Source organism: Protomyctophum parallelum, assembly GCF_964188405.1.
Source record: "Protomyctophum parallelum genome assembly, chromosome: 11".
In the NCBI taxonomy this organism is placed as follows: domain Eukaryota; kingdom Metazoa; phylum Chordata; class Actinopteri; order Myctophiformes; family Myctophidae; genus Protomyctophum; species Protomyctophum parallelum.
The window spans coordinates 48,962,063-48,987,993 of NC_139707.1; the positions used below are offsets into that span (position 1 = coordinate 48,962,063).

A 25,931-nucleotide genomic window follows, 5' to 3' on the forward strand; every position below is an offset into this window, starting at 1 on the left:
GAGTAGGAACACTTCATGACCATAGGTGGAGAGTAGGAACACTTCATGACCATAGGTGAGAGTAGGAACACTTCATGACCATAGGTGAGAGTAGGAACACTTCATGACCATAGGTGAGAGTAGGAACACTTCATGACCATAGGTGAGAGTAGGAACACTTCATGACCATAGGTGAGAGTAGGAACACTTCATGACCATAGGTGAGAGTAGGAACACTTCATGACAGTAGGTGAGAGTAGAACACTTCATGACCATAGGTGAGAGTAGGAACACTTCATGACCATAGGTGAGAGTAGGAACACTCATGACCATAGGTGAGAGTAGGAACACTTCATGCATAGGTGAGAGTAGGGAACACTTCATGACCATAGGTGAGAGTAGGAACACTTCATGACAGTAGGCGAGAGTAGGAACACTTCATGACCGTGAGAGTAGGAACACTTCATGACAGTAGGTGAGAGTAGGAACACTCCATGACAGTAGGTGAGAGTAGGAACGTAGATTGCTCGGTAGACGGAGAGCTTTTGCCTTCTGGCTTTTGCTATTTGGGAATTTGAATCTGAAAACAAAGTATGATTCCTGGATGGATATGGTTTCCACCCGACAGAGATTATATGCTCCGCCTCCTCCTACATCGAATATCTTTGCAGAAAATTGCCGAAAAAAAGGGGGCAGCATTGCAACGCGTTATGATCTTGTGGCTCCAGTATGTTTGGACGCTTTGGACACGATCATCAATTAGGCTTCCTTGTAATTAAAAAGGTTGAGAATCACTGACTTACAATAAGCTTACATATAATGTGTGTGACCATGTAGTCACTACCCAGGGCAAGGCAGGACACAACACAGGGCAGCTTCCTTAAGTTTGTCTTTATTCCTTCATGCGCAGGGAATTATACACCATAATATCACCTTTACACAGGAGAGGTGATCTCTCCACTGTCCGGACACAGAGGCTCTCTCCTGAGTGTTTGTGGAGGTGACTGATTTAACCTGTTGTTCCTTTGATCAAGTCCATGATGCACAACAGGTGCGCAGCCACACCCAGCTCTGAGTCCAGTTCTAGTTTGACTCAGGCCAGGTGGTGTGACTGCTTCAATCAGTCACCCTCCCTCTCACAATGTGCTTGTGATTTTGTCTTACTATTTGTTCTTCTTCTTTTTTTTTACATGTGTCTTCTTTCTTGGAAAATAACCCAATTTCTTTGGTGAACAGGAGACGTCCCAGTGAATGTAACATGTTACAGTAACAGTAACATGGTGTAATGTGTAACAGTAACCTGGTACATTGTGGTCAACAGGAGACGTTCCAGTGGATGTAACATGTTACAGTAACAGTAACATGGTGTAATGTGTAACAGTAACCTGGTACATTGTGGTCAACAGGAGACGTTCCAGTGGATGTTCACCCACATCGCCGTGCTGAGGGACCTGGTGGCCATGCAGAACAAAGAGCATCACGAGGTACCTTTACGTTATTATTAACTATTACTAACCGTACCGGCTAACTCTAACCCTAACCTCAGTCTTAACCGGCCACGTAATTCCCTTAACCTCATATTAGTCAGCGGCAGTCATTTCACTTAACGCATTGCCTAGTCGCCTATAGGCAGGAAGCACTGTATGTGGAGATGTCCATCCTGGCTGCAGTGATACACTGTTCTGATAAGAACATACGTATCCTCCTCCTCTTCCTCCTCCTCCTCCTCCTCCTCTTCCTCTTCCCCCTCCTCTTCCTCTCCTCCCCCTCCTCTCTAAACGCAGCGGCAGCACAACGCCCTGAAGTACGTGACGGAGGAGTGGGCGTCCATCGAGTACGAGCTGCTGCGTGAGCGCGGGCTGTGGGGCCCGCCCATCGGCTCCAGCCTGGACAAGTTCGTGCTGGAGATGACGGAGGGGCCGTGCCGCATGCGCAAGAAGATGGTCCGCAACGACATGTTCTACATCCACTACCCCTACGTCCCCGAGCCGGAGCCCAACGCCAACCCCACGCAGGTACTGTCCCCCATGTCCCCCAACCGGAGCCCAACGCCAACCCCACCCAGGTAATGTCCCCAATGTCCCCGAGCCAGAGCCCAACGCCAACCCCACCCAGGTACTGTCCCCCATGTCCCCGAGCCGGAGCCCAACGCCAACCCCACCCAGGTACTGTCCCCAATGTCCCCGAGCCAGAGCCCAACGCCAACCCCACCCAGGTACTGTCCCCCAACGCCAACCCCACGCAGGTGAGGTAATGTCCCCCCAGCGCCAACCCCACCCAGGCTGCTAACGCTCCAGTTCGGACGGTAAGACGGTATTTCGGACAATGGTCCGACACTGTCGGACCATTTGTCCCGTCGGCTATTTGGGTGTCGGGGAAAAAGGCCTCCTCCCGGTCTCAACGGGTTGATGAGTGTTGATGTCGCCAGTGTTGTTTTTGGCAGCAAATTTTCTATTTTAGTTTTAGTCATCGTCTCTTGAATAGTTAGTTTTAGTCACCTGGAATGTATTAGTGTTAGTCTAGTTTTAGTCGACTAAATGTCATAAGATTGTAGTCGACTAAATCTACAGGTGATTTAGTCGACTAAAATGTATTTTGGCGGGCCTTGATGCCGTCATAATGACTTATTTTACACTTGCTGAAAGTGAGAGAGAGAAAGTGTAAAATGACTTGTACTGGATCTCTTGTCCACTATAGTCCCTTCCTGACATTTTAGTCTAGTTTTTATTTATCGACGGAATTGTCAGTACATTTAGTCTTAGTTTCAGTCACCGTAGCTTCGTTTTAATTTAGTTTCCATTTAGTTTTCGTCAGTGGAAAAAAGGTAGCCGACGAACATTTATCGTCTTAGTCGACGGAAACAACACTGGTTGACGCCAGGCGTTCTGAGGTCTCTCTCTCAACGGGTCGATGAGGTGTTGTTTGAGGTTCCTTGTGGCGTTTCTTGTGGTTCCAGAAGCCGGTGCGGTACCGCCGGGCCATCTCCTACGACAGTAAGGACTACTACATGCGCCTGCTGTCGGGAAACCCCGGCATGTACCAGCACTCTGTGGAGACCAGCACCGAGGGGGAGACCACCCAGAGGGAGCCCGAACACACAGGGGAGGACACCATCGCCAGGGTCAAAGGTGAGAAGGACGGTGGGGGGGGGGGGGGAACGACACTAGAATCGTCCCGGGAGGCATACTGTACTGTACACCAGTGTTTTTTTTTTGGCAGCACATTTTGATTTTAGTTTAGTCATAGTCTTTGGACTGAAACTTCATTTAGTTTTAGTCACATTTTAGTCACCTGGAAATGTCTTAGTGTTAGTCTAGTTTTAGTCGACTAAATGTCATAAGATTTTAGTCGACTAAATCTACAGGTGATCTAGTCGACTAAAATGTATTTTTGCGGGTTGCCGTCATAATGACTTATTTTACACTTGCTGAAAATAGCCGATCGGCTATTTTCAGCATGCAACCAAGTGTAAAATGACTTATACTGGATCTGTTGTCCACTAGTCCCTTCCTGACATTTTAGTCTAGTTTTTATTTGTAGACGAAATTGTCAGTATATTTAGTCTTAGTTTTAGTCACCATAGCTTAGTTTTAATTTAGTTTCCATTTAGTGTTCTTCAGTGGAAAAAGGTAGTCGACGGAACATTTTTCGTCTTAGTTTTAGTCGACGAAAACAACACTGCTGTACATACTGTACATACAGTACCGTTCTGGGGTTTATAACCTACATGTTGTGGGGGGGGGGGGGGGGGGGGGGTGGGGTTGAGAACCCCTGGTCTCTAGTTTGTAGTCAACTGGCCGGAATCAGAATTACCCACAACATAATTAATAACTAGAACTGCACTCTGTCGAGTGCATACTTGCTTGTTGCACACTAGTAGGCCATAAACTAGGCCAACTAGTGTGCAAGCAGAGCGCGCAAGTACTTTCGACTGCCGTAAACTGTGGAATCTCAGTATCTCTGTGAAGGATACACTTTTGATGCGTATGCAAATAAAACAGCAAATTTGTGCCTGATTTGCTGGGTCCAGATTACATGAATGACCATATTTCTTACGTCATCATTGAGAGCTAGTCATACATATAATATATACATAATTTGTACGTTGATTAGCGGTATACTGTGGTTACTTTGCGCCAAAAACCGTCCCAGCCAACACGCCACTTTTGCTGCGTATGAAAATAAAACAGCATTTTTTTTTGTGCCTGATTTGCTGGGACCAGATTACATGAATGACCATATTTCTTACGTCATCATTGAGAGCTAGTCATACATTAGCCTGGGCTAACGTGTTAGGTTTCTGGTCTAGAGGGGCGGGTCGCGGCTCAGATTTGCGCACGCCCTGATTGGATCTCATCGATCTGTCCGTCACCCCCGGCCCCTCCTCTCCCCCCTAGTGCAGCGCCACGTCACATCATTTGGAGCGACGCCCACCCGGAAGGGTTGACTCCCACGTTTAGACCAGAGCGGCCAATGCGTTCCTCCAGGCTTTCCATTTTTGCACCAACAAAAATGAAAGCCTGGTACCGAGGCTAGTCATACATATGCACACCATGTACTCTGGTCCCAGCAAATCAGGCACAATTTGCTATTTTATTTGACAATATATATATATTATAATGTATGACTAGCTCTAAATGATGACGTAAGAAATATGGTCATTTATGTAATCTGGTCCCAGCAAATCAGGCACAAATTTGCTGTTTTATTTGCATACGCATAAAAAGTGGCGGTCGGCTGGGACGGTGCATACGGACCGGGCGAAACTATTACTTGCGCGCTCTGCTTGCGCAAGTAATTAACTCCTTTCTCTCTCTCTCTCTCTCCAGGCCTGGTGAAGGCTCCTCTGAAGCGGTCTCTAACCTCTCTCTCTCTCTCTCTCTAGGCCTGGTGAAGGCTCCTCTGAAGCGGTCTCTAACCTCTCTCTCTCTCTCTCTCTCTCTCCAGGCCTGGAGAAGGCTCCTCTGAAGCGGTCTCTAACCTCTCTCTCTCTCTCTCTCTCTCTCTCCAGGCCTGGTGAAGGCTCCTCTGAAGCGGTCTCTAACCCATCTCTCTCTCTCTCTCTCTCTCTCCAGGCCTGGAGAAGGCTCCTCTGAAGCGGTCTCTAACCTCTCTCTCTCTCTCTCTCTCTCCAGGCCTGGTGAAGGCTCCTCTGAAGCGGTCTCTAACCTCTCTCTCTCTCTCTCTCCAGGCCTGGTGAAGGCTCCTCTGAAGCGGTCTCTAACCTCTCTCTCTCTCTCTCTCTCCAGGCCTGGTGAAGGCTCCTCTGAAGCGGTCTCTAACCTCTCTCTCTCTCTCTCTCTCCAGGCCTGGAGAAGGCTCCTCTGAAGCGGTCTCTAACCTCTCTCTCTCTCTCTCTCTCTCTCTCCAGGCCTGGTGAAGGCTCCTCTGAAGCGGTCTCTAACCTCTCTCTCTCTCTCTCTCTCTCCAGGCCTGGTGAAGGCTCCTCTGAAGCGGTCTCTAACCTCTCTCTCTCTCTCTCTAGGCCTGGTGAAGGCTCCTCTGAAGCGGTCTCTAACCTCTCTCTCTCTCTCTCTCTCTCCAGGCCTGGTGAAGGCTCCTCTGAAGCGGTCTCTAACCTCTCTCTCTCTCTCTCTCCAGGCCTGGTGAAGGCTCCTCTGAAGCGGTCTCGCTCCACGGCCGACGGGGGGGACGAGGACGGCCAGGACCAGGTCCAGAACCAGGACCAGGTCCAGGACCAGGTCCAAGACCTCCTGCTGGAGTCAGGAGGTCTGGAGGAGGAGCAGAAGACGGACAACACCTCCCTGCTGCGCCTCCTGGAGGAGGGAGAGAAGGTCCGAGTTTTAGTTTTAGCCATAGTCTCTTGAACAGTGGCGTGCACAGATAAGACACTAGGGGGTGCTAGAGCATTCTGACCCGAGATCAGATTCATACGAGGTTTCCACTGGACACACACTGGTCTGATGAACCCATTCTGACCTGAGATCAGATTCATACGAGGTTTCCACTGGACACACACTGGTCTGATTAAGTACCAGGTCTTATTCCCTAACTTGAGTAAACTAAAGACCTGGAGGCGTGGTCAATGCCATTTGGCTATTCTGAGTGGCCAAAGAGCATTGACCACGCCTCCAGGTCTTTAGTTTACTCAAGTTATAGGTAATAAGACCTGGTACTTAAGACACGCAAAATACAGCCCACAGTCTCTTGAATAGTTGTGTTTGTTTGTTTGTTAGTTTTGTATCGTTAGTCTAGTTTCAGTCGACTAAATGGTACAGGTGATTTAGTCGACTAAAATGTGCCGATCTACAAGCTCACAACGCATCGCGCTGCGACGCGTTGTGATCTTGTAGATCGGCTATTCTCAGCATGCAACCAAGTGTAAAATGACTTATACTGGATCTCTTGTCCACTAGTCCCTTCCTGACATTTTAGTCTAGTCTAGTCGCTGATCAGATCGCAGGCATGCCCAATAAGCCGAGAGCTGATCAGGCATCGGCAAGACTCTGTTCAGTGTCTGCAATAATTGGCAGTCGACCATATATGGAGAAGGCGATGCTTCCTGTACCCGTGATCTGTACCTGAAGCACTTGTTGTAGAGTTTTCTTTTTCAAGTTTGCGCATCCACTATATTGTTTGTGTTCAAGAAATGTCTTGTAAAACGCAAATAAAGATGTTAACCCATTCTGACCGGGCACCCATTTTGGTGTTGGCATCATGTTATGCTTTAGCTATTGAAAAATAGCAGATCTACAAGCTCATATCGCGCCACCGAGTGGCGCGATACGAGCTTGTAGGTCTGCTATTTTTGAAAAATCTAAGACACTTTTAGAATCTGATCTCAGGTCAGAATGGGTTAATAATGAAACTGTCAGGATGTAATAGACATTTTTAGAACCTGATCTCAGGTCAGAATGGGTTAAATGTGTGCGTGTGTGTGTGCGTGCCTGTGTGTGTGTGTGTGTGCCTGTGTGTGTGTGTGTGTGTGTGTGTGTGTGTGCGTGCGTGTGCAACAGATCCAGCACATGTACCGCTGTGCGCGGGTCCAGGGTCTGGACACCAGCGAGGGTCTGCTGCTGTTCGGGAAGGAACACTTCTACGTGATCGACGGATACACCATGACCGTCTCCAGGGAGATCAGAGACATCGACACGCTGTCCGCTAAGTAAGGATACACCATGACCGTCTCCAGGGAGATCAGAGACATCGACACGCTGTCCGCTAAGTACGGCCTACAGTACAGTGCAGTGCAGTGCAGTGCAGTGCAGTGCAGTGCAGTGCAGTACAGTACAGTACAGTACAGTACAGGGCAGTACAGTACAGGGCAGTGCAGTGCAGTCACCCTGTCCGCTAAGTACGGCCTACAGTGCAGTGCAGTACAGTGCAGTGCAGTGCAATCACCCTGTCCGCTAAGTACGGCGTGCAGTGCAGTGCAGTGCAGTGCAGTGCAGTGCAGTGCAGTGCAGTGCAGTGCAGTGCAGTACAGTACAGTACAGTACAGTACAGTACAGTACAGTACAGTGCAGTGCAGTGCAGTGCAGTGCAGTGCAGTGCAGTGCAGTGCAGTGCAGTGCAGTGCAGTGCAGTGCAGTGCAGTGCAGTCACCCTGTCCGCTAAGTACGGCCTACAGTACAGTATGTATTTGGCCGCCGACCCCCATCTGTGAATATGTTGTTTCAGGGCTATGAGCTTGTAGATCTGCTATTTTTGAATAGCTAAAGCATAACATAATGCTTCAACCCTAAACCTAAGCCTAACCCCTAAGCATAACAAATAATTGATAATGTCTTGTATTAGCTTGTATGAAGCCATCATCCCCAGAGGGGCCAGACAGGGTCAGAACCAGCTGAAGAGGACCTGCAGCATCTTCGCCTACGAAGACATCAAGGAGGTCCACAAGAGACGCTACCTGCTGCAGGTACGCACGCACGCATGCACTTACGTGCACACGCACACGCACTGACACACACACACACACACACACACAGACGTTTACATGCAACAGTGACACACCTGTTCTTGGCTTGGTGACAAAGTGCTCTTGAACCTCAGCGTTACGTCTTGTTGATAAACTGGGACTCGATATGTTAATAAAGCAATAAGCCACGAGAGGTCTCAGGTTACCGGGTATTTTACAATGTCTGGGAGGCGTAGGCAGACCTGACGCACAGCGGAGGGTCTTCTACACTCCCAGCCAGTGTAAAATACCCGCTAAGCTGCAGGGCCTCGAGTGGCTTATTGCATTTCTAAAACATATAGCAATATTAACCTCCATAAACCTATTACATTCACAAAATATAGCTACGCTTTGCGCCACCAGAGCAAGCCCACATCACTTCCTTGTTTTGCTCGGCAAGTAGCCTATATAATATGTGACGGGAGAATAGCGCTTGATGTCTTTTACGGGGCCGCCTGGAGCCACACATTCACAGTCATATGAGTGCGGGGGCGGTGCTTAGACACGCCCGCACAGCCAGCGTGTGTAAGGCAATCAAGCGCTCCCCTTCCCAAGTACAGCTACAAGGCTGCAGGATGATACAAAGTGATTGAAGGAGTGGATTATCGGTGAAATTTACAATGGTCACGTGACGGTAACCAGCCAATCAGAATCAAGTATTGGGACTAACCGTTTTAGAATGTCATGTCTGTTTGCAGCCAATGGCGGCGGAGGTGTTCTATTATGTTAATAATGTCATGTCTGTTTGCAGCCAATGGCGGCGGAGGTGTTCTAATATGTTAATAATGTCATGTCTGTTTGCAGCCAATGGCGGCGGAGGTGTTCTATTATGTTAATAATGTCATGTCTGTTTGCAGCCAATGGCGGCGGAGGTGTTCTATTATGTTAATAATGTCATGTCTGTTTGCAGCCAATGGTGGTGGAGGTGTTCTATTATGTTAATAATGTCATGTCTGTTTGCAGCCAATGGCGGCGGAGGTGTTCTCCGCGGACGGAAGGAACTACCTGCTGGCCTTCCAGAAAGGAGTCCGCAACAAAGTCTACCAGAGGTGCACTTTTTTAATATTATACTGCCTTTATGTCCTGAATGTCCACAACCAAGAATCATGAACTACAAAGATGGCGGTGATAATGTGAGCATGGACACTGATGACCCGATGGCGTGTTCCGTATAGTGTAAACGGGTTGAATGTCAGTAAGGTGTCGATCCGATCCGGGTCGTGTTTTGACGACGACCGCCTTGAACGTGATCGCTTTGAAAGCGATCCCAGCGGATCTGTCGCCCGTCCTGGTTGTGGCCTGAACTTAACCCATTCTGGGTGGGAACCCCTTTTGGTGTTAGCATTATGCTATGCTTTAGCTATTGAAAAATAGCAGATCTACAAGCTCATAGCGCGCCACCGAGTGGCGCGCTATGAGCTTGTAGGTCTGCTATTTTATCTTTTTCAGAAAACTGTCAGGATGTAGAAGACATTTATAGAATCTGAAAGGTTAACGGTGCTAACGGTGCTAACGGTGCTGGATGTTCCTCTGCTGCAGGTTCCTGGCCGTGGTTCCCTCGCTAGCCGACAGCTCCGAGTCCGTCTCAGGACAGAGACCCAACACCAGCGTGGAGCAAGGGTATATATAAGGCTTCCCTTATTCTGCAACAATGTTATTGTTTTACAGCTAATGTTCATTTAGTTTCAGTCATAGTCTTTTGAATAAAATGTTGTTAAACAGTTTGACGGCCGCTAATTGTTTAATCCAGGGTTCCACGACATGCCCGCCTTTTGTTTCATGTGTTTAATTTGCCGTATTTTAATCATTAAAAATGAACGGAGCTGGAGACGAGACCTTCATGTTATGATGACGAAACCGGAAATCAACACATGCTGTGTGGGCTGCTAGGGCTTCTGGGAAATTGAGGCCAATGCAAGTGGACGGGGGGGGGGGGGGGGGGGGATCTTGTGCCTCACCATCATGGCCGCTGGTGCCGATTATCATAACAAACGGACGGATCATTTATCGCCGGATTTTCACGGATCAAAAGCCCAAATACTTACAGCATATGTTCTAAAGGTAATAAAACAATATCGGCAGCGTAGAATATCTGATTACGGGTTACGCGTTTTATGGAGTCAAACTGTAGTTTTTTTTTACAGCTAATGTTCATTTAGTTTTAGTCATAGTCTTTTGAATAAAATGTTAAATGAGTTAGGCATGCCAATGTGTGCTATTTGAGCGTGTTTGTGGTGAGACCGGGTTGAGGGAGGAGGAAGGACCACCACATGCATTAGAAATAAGAATATAATGGAGGGTATGGTATGTGCATGCTTAAAGTGAATGGCACATAGAGTGGCAAAGCAACATTTAAAGAGAGTTTAACATTGTTTAATGTTTGTTTAATGCAATCAGACAGGACTTTTCTGTGTGGATGTATGGGGCTGTCGAGGCCAGAAAGTCATTTTTTGCCACTCAGTCAGTGGGCGTTCCTGCATAACTTCCGGGTTTGATGATGATGTCACGTGCATACCCTCTATTGTACTTGTTGTACCGTACGTGTAACCCTGGGTCTGGTCTTATGATGTTTGTAATTTCCAAACCAAATCAAATGAGTTGACGAACCTCTATTCTACCATGTGTTCCAGGTCTGGACTGCTCAGCACGCTGGTGGGAGAGAAGTCTGTCACCCAGAGATGGGAGGTAGGACTGATGTAGAACTACTTTACTACTTAACATCTTTAATCAGTCACCCAGAGATGGGAGGTAGGACTGATGTAGAACTACTTTACTACTTAACATCTTTAATCAGTCACTCAGAGATGGGAGGTAGGACTGATGTAGAACTACTTTACTACTTAACATCTTTAATCAGTCACCCAGAGATGGGAGGTAGGACTGATGTAGAACTACTTTACTACTTAACATCTTTAATCAGTCACTCAGAGATGGGAGGTAGGACTGATGTAGAACTACTTTACTACTTAACATCTTTAATCAGTCACTCAGAGATGGGAGGTAGGACTGATGTAGAACTACTTTACTACTTAACATCTTTAATCAGTCACCCAGAGATGGGAGGTAGGACTGATGTAGAACTACTTTACTACTTAACATCTTTAATCAGTCACCCAGAGATGGGAGGTAGGACTGATGTAGAACTACTTTACTTTTTTTTACTTTTTATAATATATACTTTATTGAAAATTATTCAGGGTTTACAATTTATGCATTCACATGAAAATTACATACAGTACAAAAGTATCACAATGTCACAAAGTGCCATGGTTTTAGTTTGTCCAGAGCTCTGTCTTTTCAGTTCAGTTATTATTTGTTTAAAGAGCACCTCTCCAGAGATGGCACATCTTGTTTTCCACCATCTTGTTCACCACTGTGCAAACAACAGTCCAGTAAAAGTATTGCTCTTTGGCAGACATTCTTTCCGCAAAGACCCCATACATGGCAGCATTGTAATTTAAATTAATTTTAAAACCAATTTGTGGCATTTTCCTCCACACAAAACTAGACCTCTGGCAGTCTACCAGCAGGTGCTCAATTGTGTCATCCTCATCACAATTAATGATTTAACAGTTCTAACGAAGCTCCCTCCCTCCCTCCCTCCCTCCCTCCAGCGAGGGGAGATCAGTAACTTCCAGTACCTGATGCATCTGAACACGCTGGCCGGTCGCTCCTACAACGACCTGATGCAGTACCCCGTCTTCCCCTGGATCCTGGCCGACTACGATGCCGAGGTAGGCTATCTGTCCAGCCGATGACATGACAACCACACCAAGGGCTCTAATGAAGTACTGTCACCTCATAAACACATGACATAACAACCACACCAAGGGCTCTAATGAAGTACTGTCACCTCATAAACACATGACATAACAACCACACCAAGGGCTCTAATGAACTGTCACCTCATAAACACATGACATAACAACCACACCAAGGGCTCTAATGAACTGTCACCTCATAAACACATGACATAACAACCACACCAAGGGCTCTAATGAACTGTCACCTCATAAACACATGACATAACAACCACACCAAGAGCTCTAATGAAGTACTGTCACCTCATAGACACATGACATAACAACCACACCAAGGGCTCTAATGAAGTACTGTCACCTCATAAACACATGACATAACAACCACACCAAGAGCTCTAATGAAGTACTGTCACCTCATAGACACATGACATAACAACCACACCAAGGGCTCTAATGAAGTACTGTCACCTCATAAACACATGTGACCAGTGCCAGCAGAATATGCCTCAACTCGATTTTTACAGATTATTAAAGTACAGAATGTAAGCTTTCATATGATGTATCATTCAATGAAATTGGATAATAATTGAAGGAGATATGACCATCTAAAACTTGTTTAAACAGATACCCCAAAGCAGAGAATAACCCATTCAAAGAATCCTGACATTTTTGCATTTTTGCACCTCTGTAAATGGGTGTGACAATAGATCCTTGGCTACACCCCTAATGTCTTGCATAATCACTCCCCCACCCACTAACCACTCCCCCACTAGGTTAGCTGTCAATGACAGTGGACACTTAGGTGTGGGAAAGTACATGAGTACTTGAGTTAAAGTAAAGAAATATAGGACTGAAGTTGTTTAGTGTATGTTTTGTAATAATACAATCTAAAAAGTAACTAGTAGGCTAACAGAGTTTTCAATGGATATAGGCTATGTAGTTTTACACCAATGCTGTTACATGAAACAAAGGGCAGAAGAATGAGATCTTACACCTTAGGCTTTCATAAACAAAAACTTTTATTTGTCCAAACTTTGAAAATACAACATGCACAATAAAGTGGCCATAATAATGGTAATAAAAAGTACAGTAAAAGTATGCACAATAAAGTTGCACTATTTTCAATAACATAATAATAGGCCTATATAAAATAAAGTGGCTGGTATTTTGTTGAATAAAAAGCAGCACTATTTTCAACAACAAAAAATAAAGTGTCTTTGTTCAGTCACAGTGCAACACAAAAAAATAAAGTGTCTCGTATTGTCTTTGCATGTGTCAAGTGTGGAAACTATTCACAAGCAGCACTATTTTCAACAACAAAAAATAAAGTGTCTTTGTTCAGTCACAGTGCAACACAAAAAAATAAAGTGTCTCGTATTGTCTTTGCATGTGTCAACTAACACCGGAATTTCTTCTTCTTTGGCGCAGTGGACTTTTTTTCTTTTGGTGCTGTTGCAGGTTTGGGGTGTGTATCGTTTGGTGCTGTGGACGTTGGTTTGGGGCACGTGGTGTCTTGTGCATCATCGCGACAGAACTTTCGGATTTCCTTAAAAAGATATTCCTGCCGGGCCATGTCGAGCCCAGGTGGGGGCTGCAACGGAACACCATCTTTAGGGGGAAGGATGTCAGTGTTCTTCAGCAACTGAAACTCAATCACTTCTGCGTCGCGATGTGTTTGTGCCATCACCACTCCAGGCCTATCTGAAGCAAACCTGAAGTGTTGGTAACTCTTAATCTTTGGGAGCCTCCGGAAGTAGGGAGTCAGGTGGGTCTGCCAGTCGAAGCCTTCAACAAGCACTGTGCCATCTTCATGGACCGCTTTCCACAGCCTCCTGAAGCAGCTCAAACCAACAACTCGTTGCCCTGCAAAGACAAGAGTAAAGACACAAACATTTTTTAATGATTTTTCAAAAATAGCAGATCTACAAGATTGTAGGGTGGCATTTGGTACGGTACTCACTTCACACGGGTGTGATTTGTTAGCATACATTTACAAATCATGATTAAAAAAATAGCTGAACTACAAGCTACAATGACAAAATGTAACAAGCATTTGTTGTAAGTGTTGTAATGCGAATAAAACAAATAAAACAATTACATACCATCTTCCATGGCAGCCTTGTAGAGACGCCACACTGAGGCTTTGGTTACATCACTTGAAAGCAACTTCAAACTGTAGTCTTTGTGTCCAGGGTGTCGTCCAGGCAGAGAGATGGCATGGACTTCTGCATAGTTTGTGATGAATGTCAAGACCCGTTTTATGTCATCACTAGACAGAAACTTCTTGTGTGTCCTGGGACCTTTCTTCTTCTGGCGTGAAGATATACCATTCTCCTTGTAGTGTTTCACAAGGGCTTGGAGAAGGGTTTTGCTGATCCTGGACAAAACGACATAAACACTTTGTTACAAACTAACCCAACAAAATAATTGTAGGCAATACGCAAATGCCTATAGTACAGTGTAAAGCCTGGTTTCTATTTACTGTGCAAGGCTACATCCGTTCTAAAGCCCGCCCATTGTATCCGCTAATAATTTCCACGCATACATACAGGCACACAAACTGCTTCCGTATCCTCTCCATACCGGATGTTTTACTACTACTACGGGCTAACAACAGTATTATTTAACAGGGCAAAATAGTGATCCTCCGTCCGCAGAGAGTTGAGCAGCGCCTACTGCCACATAGTGATCCATACATACATACTGGCGTTATTCTCACACACACACACACACAATGTTACAGTAACAATACATAAGTATCAATAGCATAGATTAGACTGTAACTCACCCATAGAGAAAGAGAAATGTAGCACGGCAAACCACGACGGTGTTAACCATGTACGTGGATCGGGTGCTCTTTCGCTTCCCGTTGAATTGCTTTGTGCATTGTGTCAATTCGGAGTCATTCATGCACGTCTTTATAATTCCCATGAGAAACATGTCTTTCTGATCCTTCGACAAGGCTGCCATTTCCATCCGTGTATCGCAAATCATTTCTGGGTCAAGTTTTTGACTGCAAGACAAAGGCTCATGCTCTGAATTCTCCTTTCTTCTTTCTTGGCATCGGCAATTAAAGTTTCGTATTTTCTCAAGTTCTACTGGTCGATCGGTGTCCACTGCAACATTCTCAACTTCTGGTAACTGTAACAGCGATGCAATGCCTACATGCACCCCTCCTGGAGCAGCGTTTCCACCCGTCTCCTTGTCCTGGTCATCCTCGTTGTTGTCAGAACACACGCTGGTGTTGACTCGATCAAAAACTATGTCGTCGTCATCATCTCCATCAGATTCGTCCTCCGACCGACACTCAGGGCCGTGTATAAAAGCCATAATGAAATCATTCAAAACGCCATCATCTGCTCCTCCATTCAATGCATGGACCAGACGCGCTGCAGAAGAGTTACTAGCCATCTCGAGTTGAATAATAACTGACACTGTTTACAATACAAACACAGTGACACGAGTCACGACTGTCAGAAACAGCTGTACTTATGGGCGACGCCCAGACCGTGAAACCTGAAGACAAAGACATTCCTGAGACCAATCGGAACAGACATGCAAATCTTGGGAGAGCACTTATCCGCCCCCCAAACTGCGTTAGATTTCACAAGCACATCTTTGACGTATAAATGTATACATTTCATTTGCCCAAATGAACAATCTGTTTGAATGAAAACCTTCTTCAACATTCAAACTGTATTAATATGAAAAAAAAAGAAAATCACATAAAAAAAAAACGAGTTTATTTATTGATTTAAGGCATGTTCATTCTGGCGACATGAGGCACATTCTGCTGGCCTGGGTCACACATGACATAACAACCACACCAAGGGCTCTAATGAAGTACTGTCACCTCATAAACACATGACATAACAACCACACCAAGGGCTCTAATGAAGTACTGTCACCTCATAAACACATGACATAACAACCACACCAAGGGCTCTAATGAAGTACTGTCACCTCATAAACACATGACATAACAACCACACCAAGGGCTCTAATGAAGTACTGTCACCTCATAAACACATGACATAACAACCACACCAAGGGCTCTAATGAAGTACTGTCACCTCATAAACACATGACATAACAACCACACCAAGGGCTCTAATGAAGTACTGTCACCTCATAAACACATGACATAACAACCACACCAAGGGCTCTAATGAAGTACTGTCACCTCATAAACACATGACATAACAACCACACCAAGGGCTCTAATGAAGTACTGTCACCTCATAAACACATGACATAACAACCACATTAAGGGCTCTAATGAAGTACTGTCACCTCATAAACACATGACATGACAACCACACCAAGGGCTCTAATGAAGTACTGTCACCTCATAAACACATGACATAACAACCACACCAAGGGCTCTAATGAAGTACTGTCACCTCATAAACACATGACATAACAACCACACCAAGGGGTCTAATGAAGTACTGTCACCTCATAAACACATGACATAACAACCACACCAAGGGCTCTAATGAACTGTCACCTCATAAACACATGACATAACAACCACACCAAGGGCTCTAATGAACTGTCACCTCATAAACACATGACATAACAACCACACCAAGGGCTCTAATGAAGTACTGTCACCTCATAAACACATGACATAACAACCACACCAAGGGCTCTAATGAAGTACTGTCACCTCATAAACACATGACATAACAACCACACCAAGGGCTCTAATGAAGTACTGTCACCTCATAAACACATGACATAACCACCACACCAAAGGGCTCTAATGAAGTACTGTCACCTCATAAACACATGACATAACAACCACACCAAAGGGCTCTAATGAAGTACTGTCACCTCATAAACACATGACATAACAACCACACCAAGGGCTCTAATGAACTGTCACCTCATAGACACATGACATAACAACCACACCAAGGGCTCTAATGAACTGTCACCTCATAAACACATGACATAACAACCACACCAAGGGCTCTAATGAACTGTCACCTCATAGACACTGGAAAAAATAAAAAAAATCACGGCACTCCATCTTTAAGTAAAAGTGTGAATACTGCAATGTAGATGTACTCTGTTACAAGTCCCATAATTAACATCCGCTCGGAAACGGCTCTGATGAATGAATGGCGTCATGGTAGGCGTTCATGTTGACGTGTGTCTGAACAACAGAGTCATGGTTGGCGTTCATGTTGACGTGTGTCTGAACAACAGAGTCATGGTTGGCGTTCATGTTGACATGTGTCTCTCTGAACAACAGGAGCTGGACCTGAACAGCCCCAGAACCTTCCGGAACCTGGCCAAGCCCATGGGGGCCCAGACGGACGACAGACTGACCCAGTACAAGAAGAGATACAAGGACTGGGAGGACCCCACCGGTAAGAACACCACCCACATGCTACCCACCTCCACACCCACCCCCCCTAACCCTAACCCTAACCTCACCGGTAAGACCACCACCCACATGCTACCCCATTTAGACCTGAGATCAGATTAAAAAAAAAAAAAGATCTAAATCCTGACAGAGTTTTGAAGGTCTTGCATGGAGCACATGTACCATCATAACACTGATGACCGTGTTGTGTTGTATAACCCATTCTGACCGGGCACCCATTTTGGTGTCAGCATCATGTTATGCTTTAGCTATTTAAAAATAGCAGATCTACAAGCTCATATCGCGCCACCGAGTGGCGCGATACGAGCTTGTAGGTCTGCTATTTTTTGAAAAATCGAAGAACGACTGACATTTTTTAGAATCTGATCTCAGGTCAGAATGGGTTCATCAGTACCAGTGTGTGTCCGGCGGAAACCTCGTATGAATCTGATCTCAGGTCAGAATGGGATAATCGTTGTGTTGTGTTGTGTTGTGTTGTGTTGTATATCAGGGGAGACCCCAGCGTACCACTACGGAACCCACTACTCCTCTGCCATGATCGTAGCCTCCTACCTGGTCCGCATGGAGCCCTTCACCCAGATCTTCCTCAGACTGCAGGTGAGTCCCCGAGGGAGTTCCAGGGGGTCCCCGGCTAAAGGATGGTTAGGAACCAAATGGACCCTTATGGGTCTGTAACTCTGAGAGTGTACTAATGGACCCTTATGGGTCTGTAACTCTGAGAGTGTACTAATGGACCCTTATGGGTCTGTAACTCTGAGAGTGTACGAATGGACCCTTATGGGTCTGTAACTCTGAGAGTGTACGAATGGACCCTTATGGGTCTGTAACTCTGAGAGTGTACAAATGGACCCTTATGGGTCTGTAACTCTGAGAGTGTACGAATGGACCCTTATGGGTCTGTAACTCTGAGAGTGTACGAATGGACCCTTATGGGTCTGTAACTCTGAGAGTGTACAAATGGACCCTTATGGGTCTGTAACTCTGAGAGTGTACAAATGGACCCTTATGGGTCTGTAACTCTGAGAGTGTACGAATGGACCCTTATGGGTCTGTAACTCTGAGAGTGTACAAATGGAACCAAATGGACCCTTATGGGTCTGTAACTCTGAGAGTGTACAAATGGACCCTTATGGGTCTGTAACTCTGAGAGTGTACGAATGGACCCTTATGGGTCTGTAACTCTGAGAGTGTACGAATGGACCCTTATGGGTCTGTAACTCTGAGAGTGTACGAATGGACCCTTATGGGTCTGTAACTCTGAGAGTGTACGAATGGACCCTTATGGGTCTGTAACTCTGAGAGTGTACTAATGGACCCTTATGGGTCTGTAACTCTGAGAGTGTACAAATGGACCCTTATGGGTCTGTAACTCTGAGAGTGTACAAATGGACCCTTATGGGTCTGTAACTCTGAGAGTGTACAAATGGACCCTTATGGGTCTGTAACTGAGAGTGTACAAATGGACCCTTATGGGTCTGTAACTCTGAGAGTGTACGAATGGACCCTTATGGGTCTGTAACTCTGAGAGTGTACGAATGGACCCTTATGGGTCTGTAACTCTGAGAGTGTACGAATGGACCCTTATGGGTCTGTAACTCTGAGAGTGTACAAATGGACCCTTATGGGTCTGTAACTCTGGGAGTGTACAAATGGACCCTTATGGGTCTGTAACTCTGAGAGTGTACGAATGGACCCTTATGGGTCTGTAACTCTGGGAGTGTACAAATGGAACCAAATGGACCCTTATGGGTCTGTAACTCTGAGAGTGTACAAATGGACCCTTATGGGTCTGTAACTCTGAGAGTGTACAAATGGAACCAAATGGACCCTTGTGGGTCTGTAACTCTGAGAGTGTACAAATGGACCCTTATGGGTCTGTAACTCTGAGAGTGTACAAATGGACCCTTATGGGTCTGTAACTCTGGGAGTCTACAAATGGACCCTTATGGGTCTGTAACTCTGAGAGTGTACAAATGGACCCTTATGGGTCTGTAACTCTGAGAGTGTACAAATGGATCCTTATGGGTCTGTAACTCTGAGAGTGTACAAATGGACCCTTATGGGTCTGTAACTCTGAGAGTGTACAAATGGAACCAAATGGACCCTTATGGGTCTGTAACTCTGAGAGTGTACAAATGGACCCTTATGGGTCTGTAACTCTGAGAGTGTACAAATGGAACCAAATGGACCCTTATGGGTCTGTAACTCTGAGAGTGTACAAATGGAACCAAATGGACCCTTATGGGTCTGTAACTCTGACAGTGTACAAATGGACCCTTATGGGTCTGTAACTCTGAGAGTGTACGAATGGACCCTTATGGGTCTGTAACTCTGAGAGTGTACAAATTGACCCTTATGGGTCTGTAACTCTGGGAGTGTACAAATGGACCCTTATGGGTCTGTAACTCTGAGAGTGTACAAATGGACCCTTATGGGTGTGTAACTCTGAGAGTGTACAAATGGACCCTTATGGGTCTGTAACTCTGAGAGTGTACGAATGGACCCTTATGGGTCTGTAACTCTGAGAGTGTACAAATGGACCCTTATGGGTCTGTAACTCTGAGAGTGTACGAATGGACCCTTATGGGTCTGTAACTCTGAGAGTGTACGAATGGACCCTTATGGGTCTGTAACTCTGAGAGTGTACGAATGGACCCTTATGGGTCTGTAACTCTGAGAGTGTACTAATGGACCCTTATGGGTCTGTAACTCTGAGAGTGTACTAATGGACCCTTATGGGTCTGTAACTCTGAGAGTGTACAAATGGACCCTTATGGGTCTGTAACTCTGAGAGTGTACAAATGGACCCTTATGGGTCTGTAACTCTGAGAGTGTACAAATGGACCCTTATGGGTCTGTAACTCTGAGAGTGTACGAATGGACCCTTATGGGTCTGTAACTCTGAGAGTGTACGAATGGACCCTTATGGGTCTGTAACTCTGAGAGTGTACAAATAGACCCTTATGGGTCTGTAACTCTGAGAGTGTACAAATGGATCCTTATGGGTCTGTAACTCTGAGAGTGTACAAATGGACCCTTATGGGTCTGTAACTCTGAGAGTGTACAAATGGACCCTTATGGGTCTGTAACTCTGAGAGTGTACAAATGGAACCAAATGGACCCTTATGGGTCTGTAACTCTGAGAGTGTACAAATGGACCCTTATGGGTCTGTAACTCTGAGAGTGTACAAATGGAACCAAATGGACCCTTATGGGTCTGTAACTCTGAGAGTGTACAAATGGAACCTTATGGGTCTGTAACTCAGAGAGTGTACAAATGGAACCAAATGGACCCTTATGGGTCTGTAACTCTGAGAGTGTACAAATGGACCCTTATGGGTCTGTAACTCTGAGAGTGTACAAATGGACCCTTATGGGTCTGTAACTCTGAGAGTGTACAAATGGAACCAAATGGACCCTTATGGGTCTGTAACTCTGAGAGTGTAGAAATGGTTCCATTTGTACACACAATAAAAACAACTTTATTAGGGGGGAAAAAAACACTAAGACTAAATGTGTGTGTGTGTGTGTGTGTGTGTGTGTGTGTGTGTGTGTGTGTGTGTGTGTGTGTGTGTGCGCTCTCCAGGGTGGTCATTTCGACCTGGCCGACAGGATGTTCCACAGCGTGCGTGAGGCCTGGAACTCCGCCTCCAAACACAACATGGCCGACGTGAAGGAGCTCATTCCGGAGTTCTTCTACCTGCCCGAGTTCCTGCTCAACGCCAACAACTTTGACCTGGGTCTGATAATCTATTCATTAACCTTTGACCTGGGTCTGATACTCTATTCATTAACCTTTGACCTGGGTCTGATAATCTATTCATTAACCTTTGACCTGGGTCTGATACTCTATTCATTAACCTTTGACCTGGGTCTGATAATCTATTCATTAACCTTTGACCTGGATCTGATAATCTATTCATTAACCTTTGACATGGGTCTGATAATCTATTCATTAACAGTTTCCGTGCTTTGAATGGATTACTCCAGGTTAATGTCGCTGCCATATCGGACATACGCGAGTTTTGTTTTATGTGTTTAATCCGCCGTAATGTAAACAAAAAAAAGAAAATTCTTCTTCGCCGCGGAGAAAGAGAGTAGGCGCATCTGTTGTGATAAAAAAACCGGAAATCGTCACATGCTGTGGGCTGCTAGGGCTTCTGGGAAATTGAGGCCAATGTAAACGAATGGGATGCAACGCCTCATTGAGACCAGTCTTGTGTGCGTCTTCCGGGTGCACCAAGATGGTGGATGCTACACTCGGATCATAACAAACCAGGGGAGCTTTTTTTGCTGGATTTTCGCGGATTAAAAGCCCAAATAATTCAGCGTATGCTCTAAAGGTAATACAAAAATCTCGGCAGTGAAGGGGGGTTGATTAAAAGTCTGATAAATCGTTTTCCGCAGTCAAACTGTTAACCTTTGACCTGGGTCTGATAGTCTATTCATTAACCTTTGACCTGGGTCTGATAGTCTATTCATTAACCTTTGACCTGGGTCTGATAGTCTATTCATTAACCTTTGACCTGGGTCTGATAGTCTATTCATTAACCTTTGACCTGGGTCTGATAGTCTATTCATTAACCTTTGACCTGGGTCTGATAGTCTATTCATTAACCTTTGACCTGGGTCTGATAATCTATTCATTAACCTTTGACCTGGGTCTGATAATCTATTCATTAACCTTTGACCTGGGTCTGATAGTCTACTCATTAACCTTTGACCTGGGTCTGATAGTCTATTCATTAACCTTTGACCTGGGTCTGATAATCTATTCATTAACCTTTGACCTGGGTCTGATACTCTATTAATTAACCTTTGACCTGGGTCTGATAGTCTATTCATTAACCTTTGACCTGGGTCTGATAGTCTATTCATTAACCTTTGACCTGGGTCTGATACTCTATTCATTAACCTTTGACCTGGGTCTGATAGTCTATTCATTAACCTTTGACCTGGGTCTGATAGTCTATTCATTAACCTTTGACCTGGGTCTGATAATCTATTCATTAACCTTTGACCTGGGTCTGATACCTTCATATGATACACAAATCGATTCATTTTATGTTATGTTCCACCACTGCATCCCTTTCGTTTACGATGGCCTCGAGACCGAGAAATTTGTGCGAGACCGATTGTGCGAGACCGAGAAATGTGCGCGAGACGGATTGCCAATGACTGACTCGCGTCGTGTCTTTCTGTCCCTCCAGGAGCCAAGCAGAACGGCACCAAGCTGGGGGACTGCCTCCTCCCTCCCTGGGCCAAGGGAGACCCCCGGGAGTTCATCAGAGTGCACAGACTGGTATACTATTGATCACACTTATAACTAGATAAAGTGCCAATCGGCACAGGTCTCCACCAGGATTTCTTCCTCAGCCTAGTGGGAATATGCGTGCACAGTTTCATCGCAATCGCTGCGTTGAGGAGTTGTGGCGATTTGTACAAAGCGGGCTACTCCTGAAAACTGTAGGAGGCAATCGTGGCCAATCAGGATGGAATATGAGAAATCAAACAAACCTGCCTTGATCACATGACTATGGAGATCATGTGTACCTATTTGCGTGAAATTTGGATAAAATGTGAAGGAGTAATAATATAAAATGTGTTTTACATATGTCGGCCTCCTGGTGGCGCTATAAAGAGCAGATGTGAAAAATTCCAGGCAAAGGTTTTTCCTTGGCCTCTAGGGAGTTGGCATACAAAGTTATCCACAGATCCGTGCAGTTAGAGGTAAAAACACTTTTGGGCCAGTTATAGCGCCACCTTGAGGCTGAGTTGAAATTGTTCATGTGGCATTTCGTCCTCGGCCTAGTGGGAATGTGGGTGCACAATTTCACGGAAATCACGCGATGTGTTCATGATTTGCAGCATTCTGTTTGAAACTGAGCACTCCTGTGAACTTTGGAAGCCAATCTTAACCAATCACGATGGAGTCTGAGAAATCTGAAAGACCGGTTTGGTTGAATGGCTGTAGAGAGACTGTGTACCAATTTGCGTGATGTGTGGACAAAATCTGTAGGTGTACTGTGCAAAAACTTGTTTTGCACAAAGCGGCCTCCTGGTGGCGCTATAACAGGCCGTTCTGGAAAGTTTGGGGCAGAGGTTCATGGTTGGCATCCAGGGAGTGTGTGTGCAAAATTTGGCATCGACCGGGTTAACGGTGGCCGAGATAAGCTGTTCACGGACGGACACACGGACGGACACACGGACGGACACACGGACGGAGTGCAAAACATACTCTCCCCTAGCCTTCGGCTGGTGGAGACAATAATAATAATACAACTTTATTTGTATAGCACCTTTCATGACATGAAATGCAGCTCAAAGTGCTTTACATTTACAGAGCAATGGAGGAAAAAAAAGAAAAGCAAGGCAACGACATTAAAAAACAAGCAGTGATGCAATACAGTGAGGACATGAATAACAAAAAATAAAAGATCAATTAAAAGCAATGTTGTAGAAGTGGGTCTTGAGATGTGCTTTAAAAATGTCTACAGAGGCTGCCTGTCGAAGGTACAGTGGGAGCTTGTTCCATGCCGACGGCCCGTAGAAGCAAAAAGCTGCTTCCCCGTATTTTTTATTTGCTTTTCTTTAGGCAAAGTGAGCAGGCCAGCAGTGGAAGACCTTAGAGGGGCGGTTTGGGACATATTTAGGCAGGCAGTCATGTAGGTAGGAAGGTGCGAGACCATTGAGAGCTTTATACACAAGTAAAATAATTTTAAAATCAATCCTAAAAACAACCGGAAGCCAGTGCAGTGAAGCCAAAACTGGAGTAATATGTTCTCTCATCTTAATTCTAGTTAAAACTCTGGCTGCTGCATTTTGGACAAGTTGTAATCTGTCAGTTGTTTTCTTAGGCAGTCCTGAAAAGAGTGCATTGCAGTAATCAAGCCGAGAAAAAACAAAGATATCATAGATAGTGATGAGGATGATTTAGCAGAAATATCTGCTAAATCCATCCATCTTCAACCGCTTATCCGTAGTCGGGTCACAGGGGCAACAGCTCCACCAGAGAGCTCCAGAATTCCCTCTCCGGAGCAACATTAGTGACTTCCTCCTGGGGGCTCCCGAGACGTTCAAAGGCCAGTGAGTCGATGTAATCCCTTCATCTGTGCCTTGGTCTGCCCCGGGGTCTCCTCCCAGTGGGACGTGCCTCAAGGACCTCTCACTAGGGAGACGCCCGAGAGGCATCCTAACCAGATGGCCCGAACCACCTGAGCTGGCTCCTTTCCAGGCGAAGAAGTCTACTCTGAGTCTCTCTCCCTATATCTCTAAGGGAGATGCCAGCCACCCGTCGAAAAAAACCTCATTTCGGCTGAATGTATTTGTGACCTTATTCTTTCAGTCATGACCCTCACATAGGTGAGAGTAGGAACACTTCATGACCATAGGCGAGAGTAGGAACACTTCATGACCATAGGCGAGAGTAGGAACACTTCATGACCATATATAGAGTAGGAACACTTCATGACCATAGGTGAGAGTAGGAACACTTCATGACCATAGGCGAGAGTAGGAACACTTCATGACCATAGGTGAGAGTAGGAACACTTCATGACCATAGGTGAGAGTAGGAACACTTCATGACCATAGACGAGAGTAGGAACACTTCATGACCATATATAGAGTAGGAACACTTCATGACCATAGGCGAGAGTAGGAACACGTCATGACCATAGGTGAGAGTAGGAACACTTCATGGCCATAGGCGATGCCCAGTTTGTAGAGATACAGGCTGTAAGAAACATAAATATTAATATTAATACAGTTTGTAGAGATACAGGCTGTAAGGAACATCAATACAAATATTAATACAGTTTGTATTCCGCGAACGATGCATAGAGATTTCACCCGTCAATTGTATCCGATACACAGTAAATTAACTGATGCACTCGAACCGCGCACGTCTGTATCGATGTATCGATACGTATCGATTATTTCCCACATGCCTACTGTACACAAGATGGAACAATAACGTACAGCATTGAAATGGGCGTGGCCGACCTGCTGGGAGGGCCATATATGGACATACCGTAGCAGACTCATTGTGGCCTCACCGCTATGACATCACCGCTGTGACATCACCGCTGTGACATCACTCTAGCCAGCAGGATAACAAGCACCGCAGCCTCAGAGAGAGACCAGATTAAACCAGAGTCCAGATTAAACCAGAGTCCAGATTAAACCAGAGTCCAGATTAAACAAGAGTCCAGATTAAACCCAATAATCTCCAACAACATTCTTCAAGACTCCTCCGGCCAAGATTCAAAGAGCTCCAGAATCTAGAAGTGAACTCATTTGGCTCTCCTTTTTCCATTGGCCCTCACGTCTCCTACAGAGCAGGAAACCAACAGGTTTACTTCAAGTCACCATTAATTAACTGTGGTGTTGAAGATGTTGACCTGGACGTTGCATCAGAAAGGATCACCAAAGGAAGGTGGTGCTGCTGTAGCGGTGAGACACCAGCTGTACTGCTTTGGAATGAACTCTGACGAGAACAACGAGGATCAGATTGATGTGCAGGTCTTCAACACACTGACTTTACTTTGGAGGAAGGTGACCCCAGTGACCTCTGGAATAGGAATACGCCACCTTGAGGTTCCCTCCAGGCGCTACGGTCACACAGCTGTGCTGATTGAATATACTGTCTACCTCTGGGGAGGATGGATTTACCCAGGTCACTGCAACGTGCTTTATGCCTTTGATGTCGACGCCCACACATGGTTCAAACCACAGGTTTCTGGGACCGTTCCAGAGGGGAGGAACTACCACTCAGCCTGTGTGTTGGGGAAGGTCATGTTTATCCATGGAGGATTGACCCAGACTAGACCCACTAATGACATCTACAAGTTGGACACCACCACAATGGTCTGGT

General features: G+C 45.6%; 1 protein-coding gene across 1 annotated transcript in view; it reads left to right on the plus strand.

Moving 5' to 3' along the window:
- Positions 1-1,264: 1,264 nt before the first annotated feature.
- LOC310867057 (WD repeat and FYVE domain-containing protein 3-like) overlaps positions 1,265-25,931 on the plus strand; it is a gene marked incomplete at its 5' end in the record, with an annotated part of 47,846 nt that continues 23,179 nt past the window's right edge. Inside the window, 16 exons of the mRNA XM_083776850.1 lie at positions 1,265-1,282; positions 1,386-1,463; positions 1,764-1,994; positions 2,936-3,107; positions 5,581-5,651; positions 5,682-5,774; positions 6,957-7,105; positions 7,738-7,858; positions 8,861-8,946; positions 9,437-9,517; positions 10,528-10,582; positions 11,512-11,631; positions 16,922-17,039; positions 17,547-17,653; positions 20,643-20,796; positions 22,267-22,358. Of these exons, the coding sequence (XP_083632976.1) occupies positions 1,265-1,282; positions 1,386-1,463; positions 1,764-1,994; positions 2,936-3,107; positions 5,581-5,651; positions 5,682-5,774; positions 6,957-7,105; positions 7,738-7,858; positions 8,861-8,946; positions 9,437-9,517; positions 10,528-10,582; positions 11,512-11,631; positions 16,922-17,039; positions 17,547-17,653; positions 20,643-20,796; positions 22,267-22,358 (1,746 nt within the window). The remainder of the gene's footprint in view (positions 1,283-1,385; positions 1,464-1,763; positions 1,995-2,935; positions 3,108-5,580; positions 5,652-5,681; positions 5,775-6,956; positions 7,106-7,737; positions 7,859-8,860; positions 8,947-9,436; positions 9,518-10,527; positions 10,583-11,511; positions 11,632-16,921; positions 17,040-17,546; positions 17,654-20,642; positions 20,797-22,266; positions 22,359-25,931) is intronic.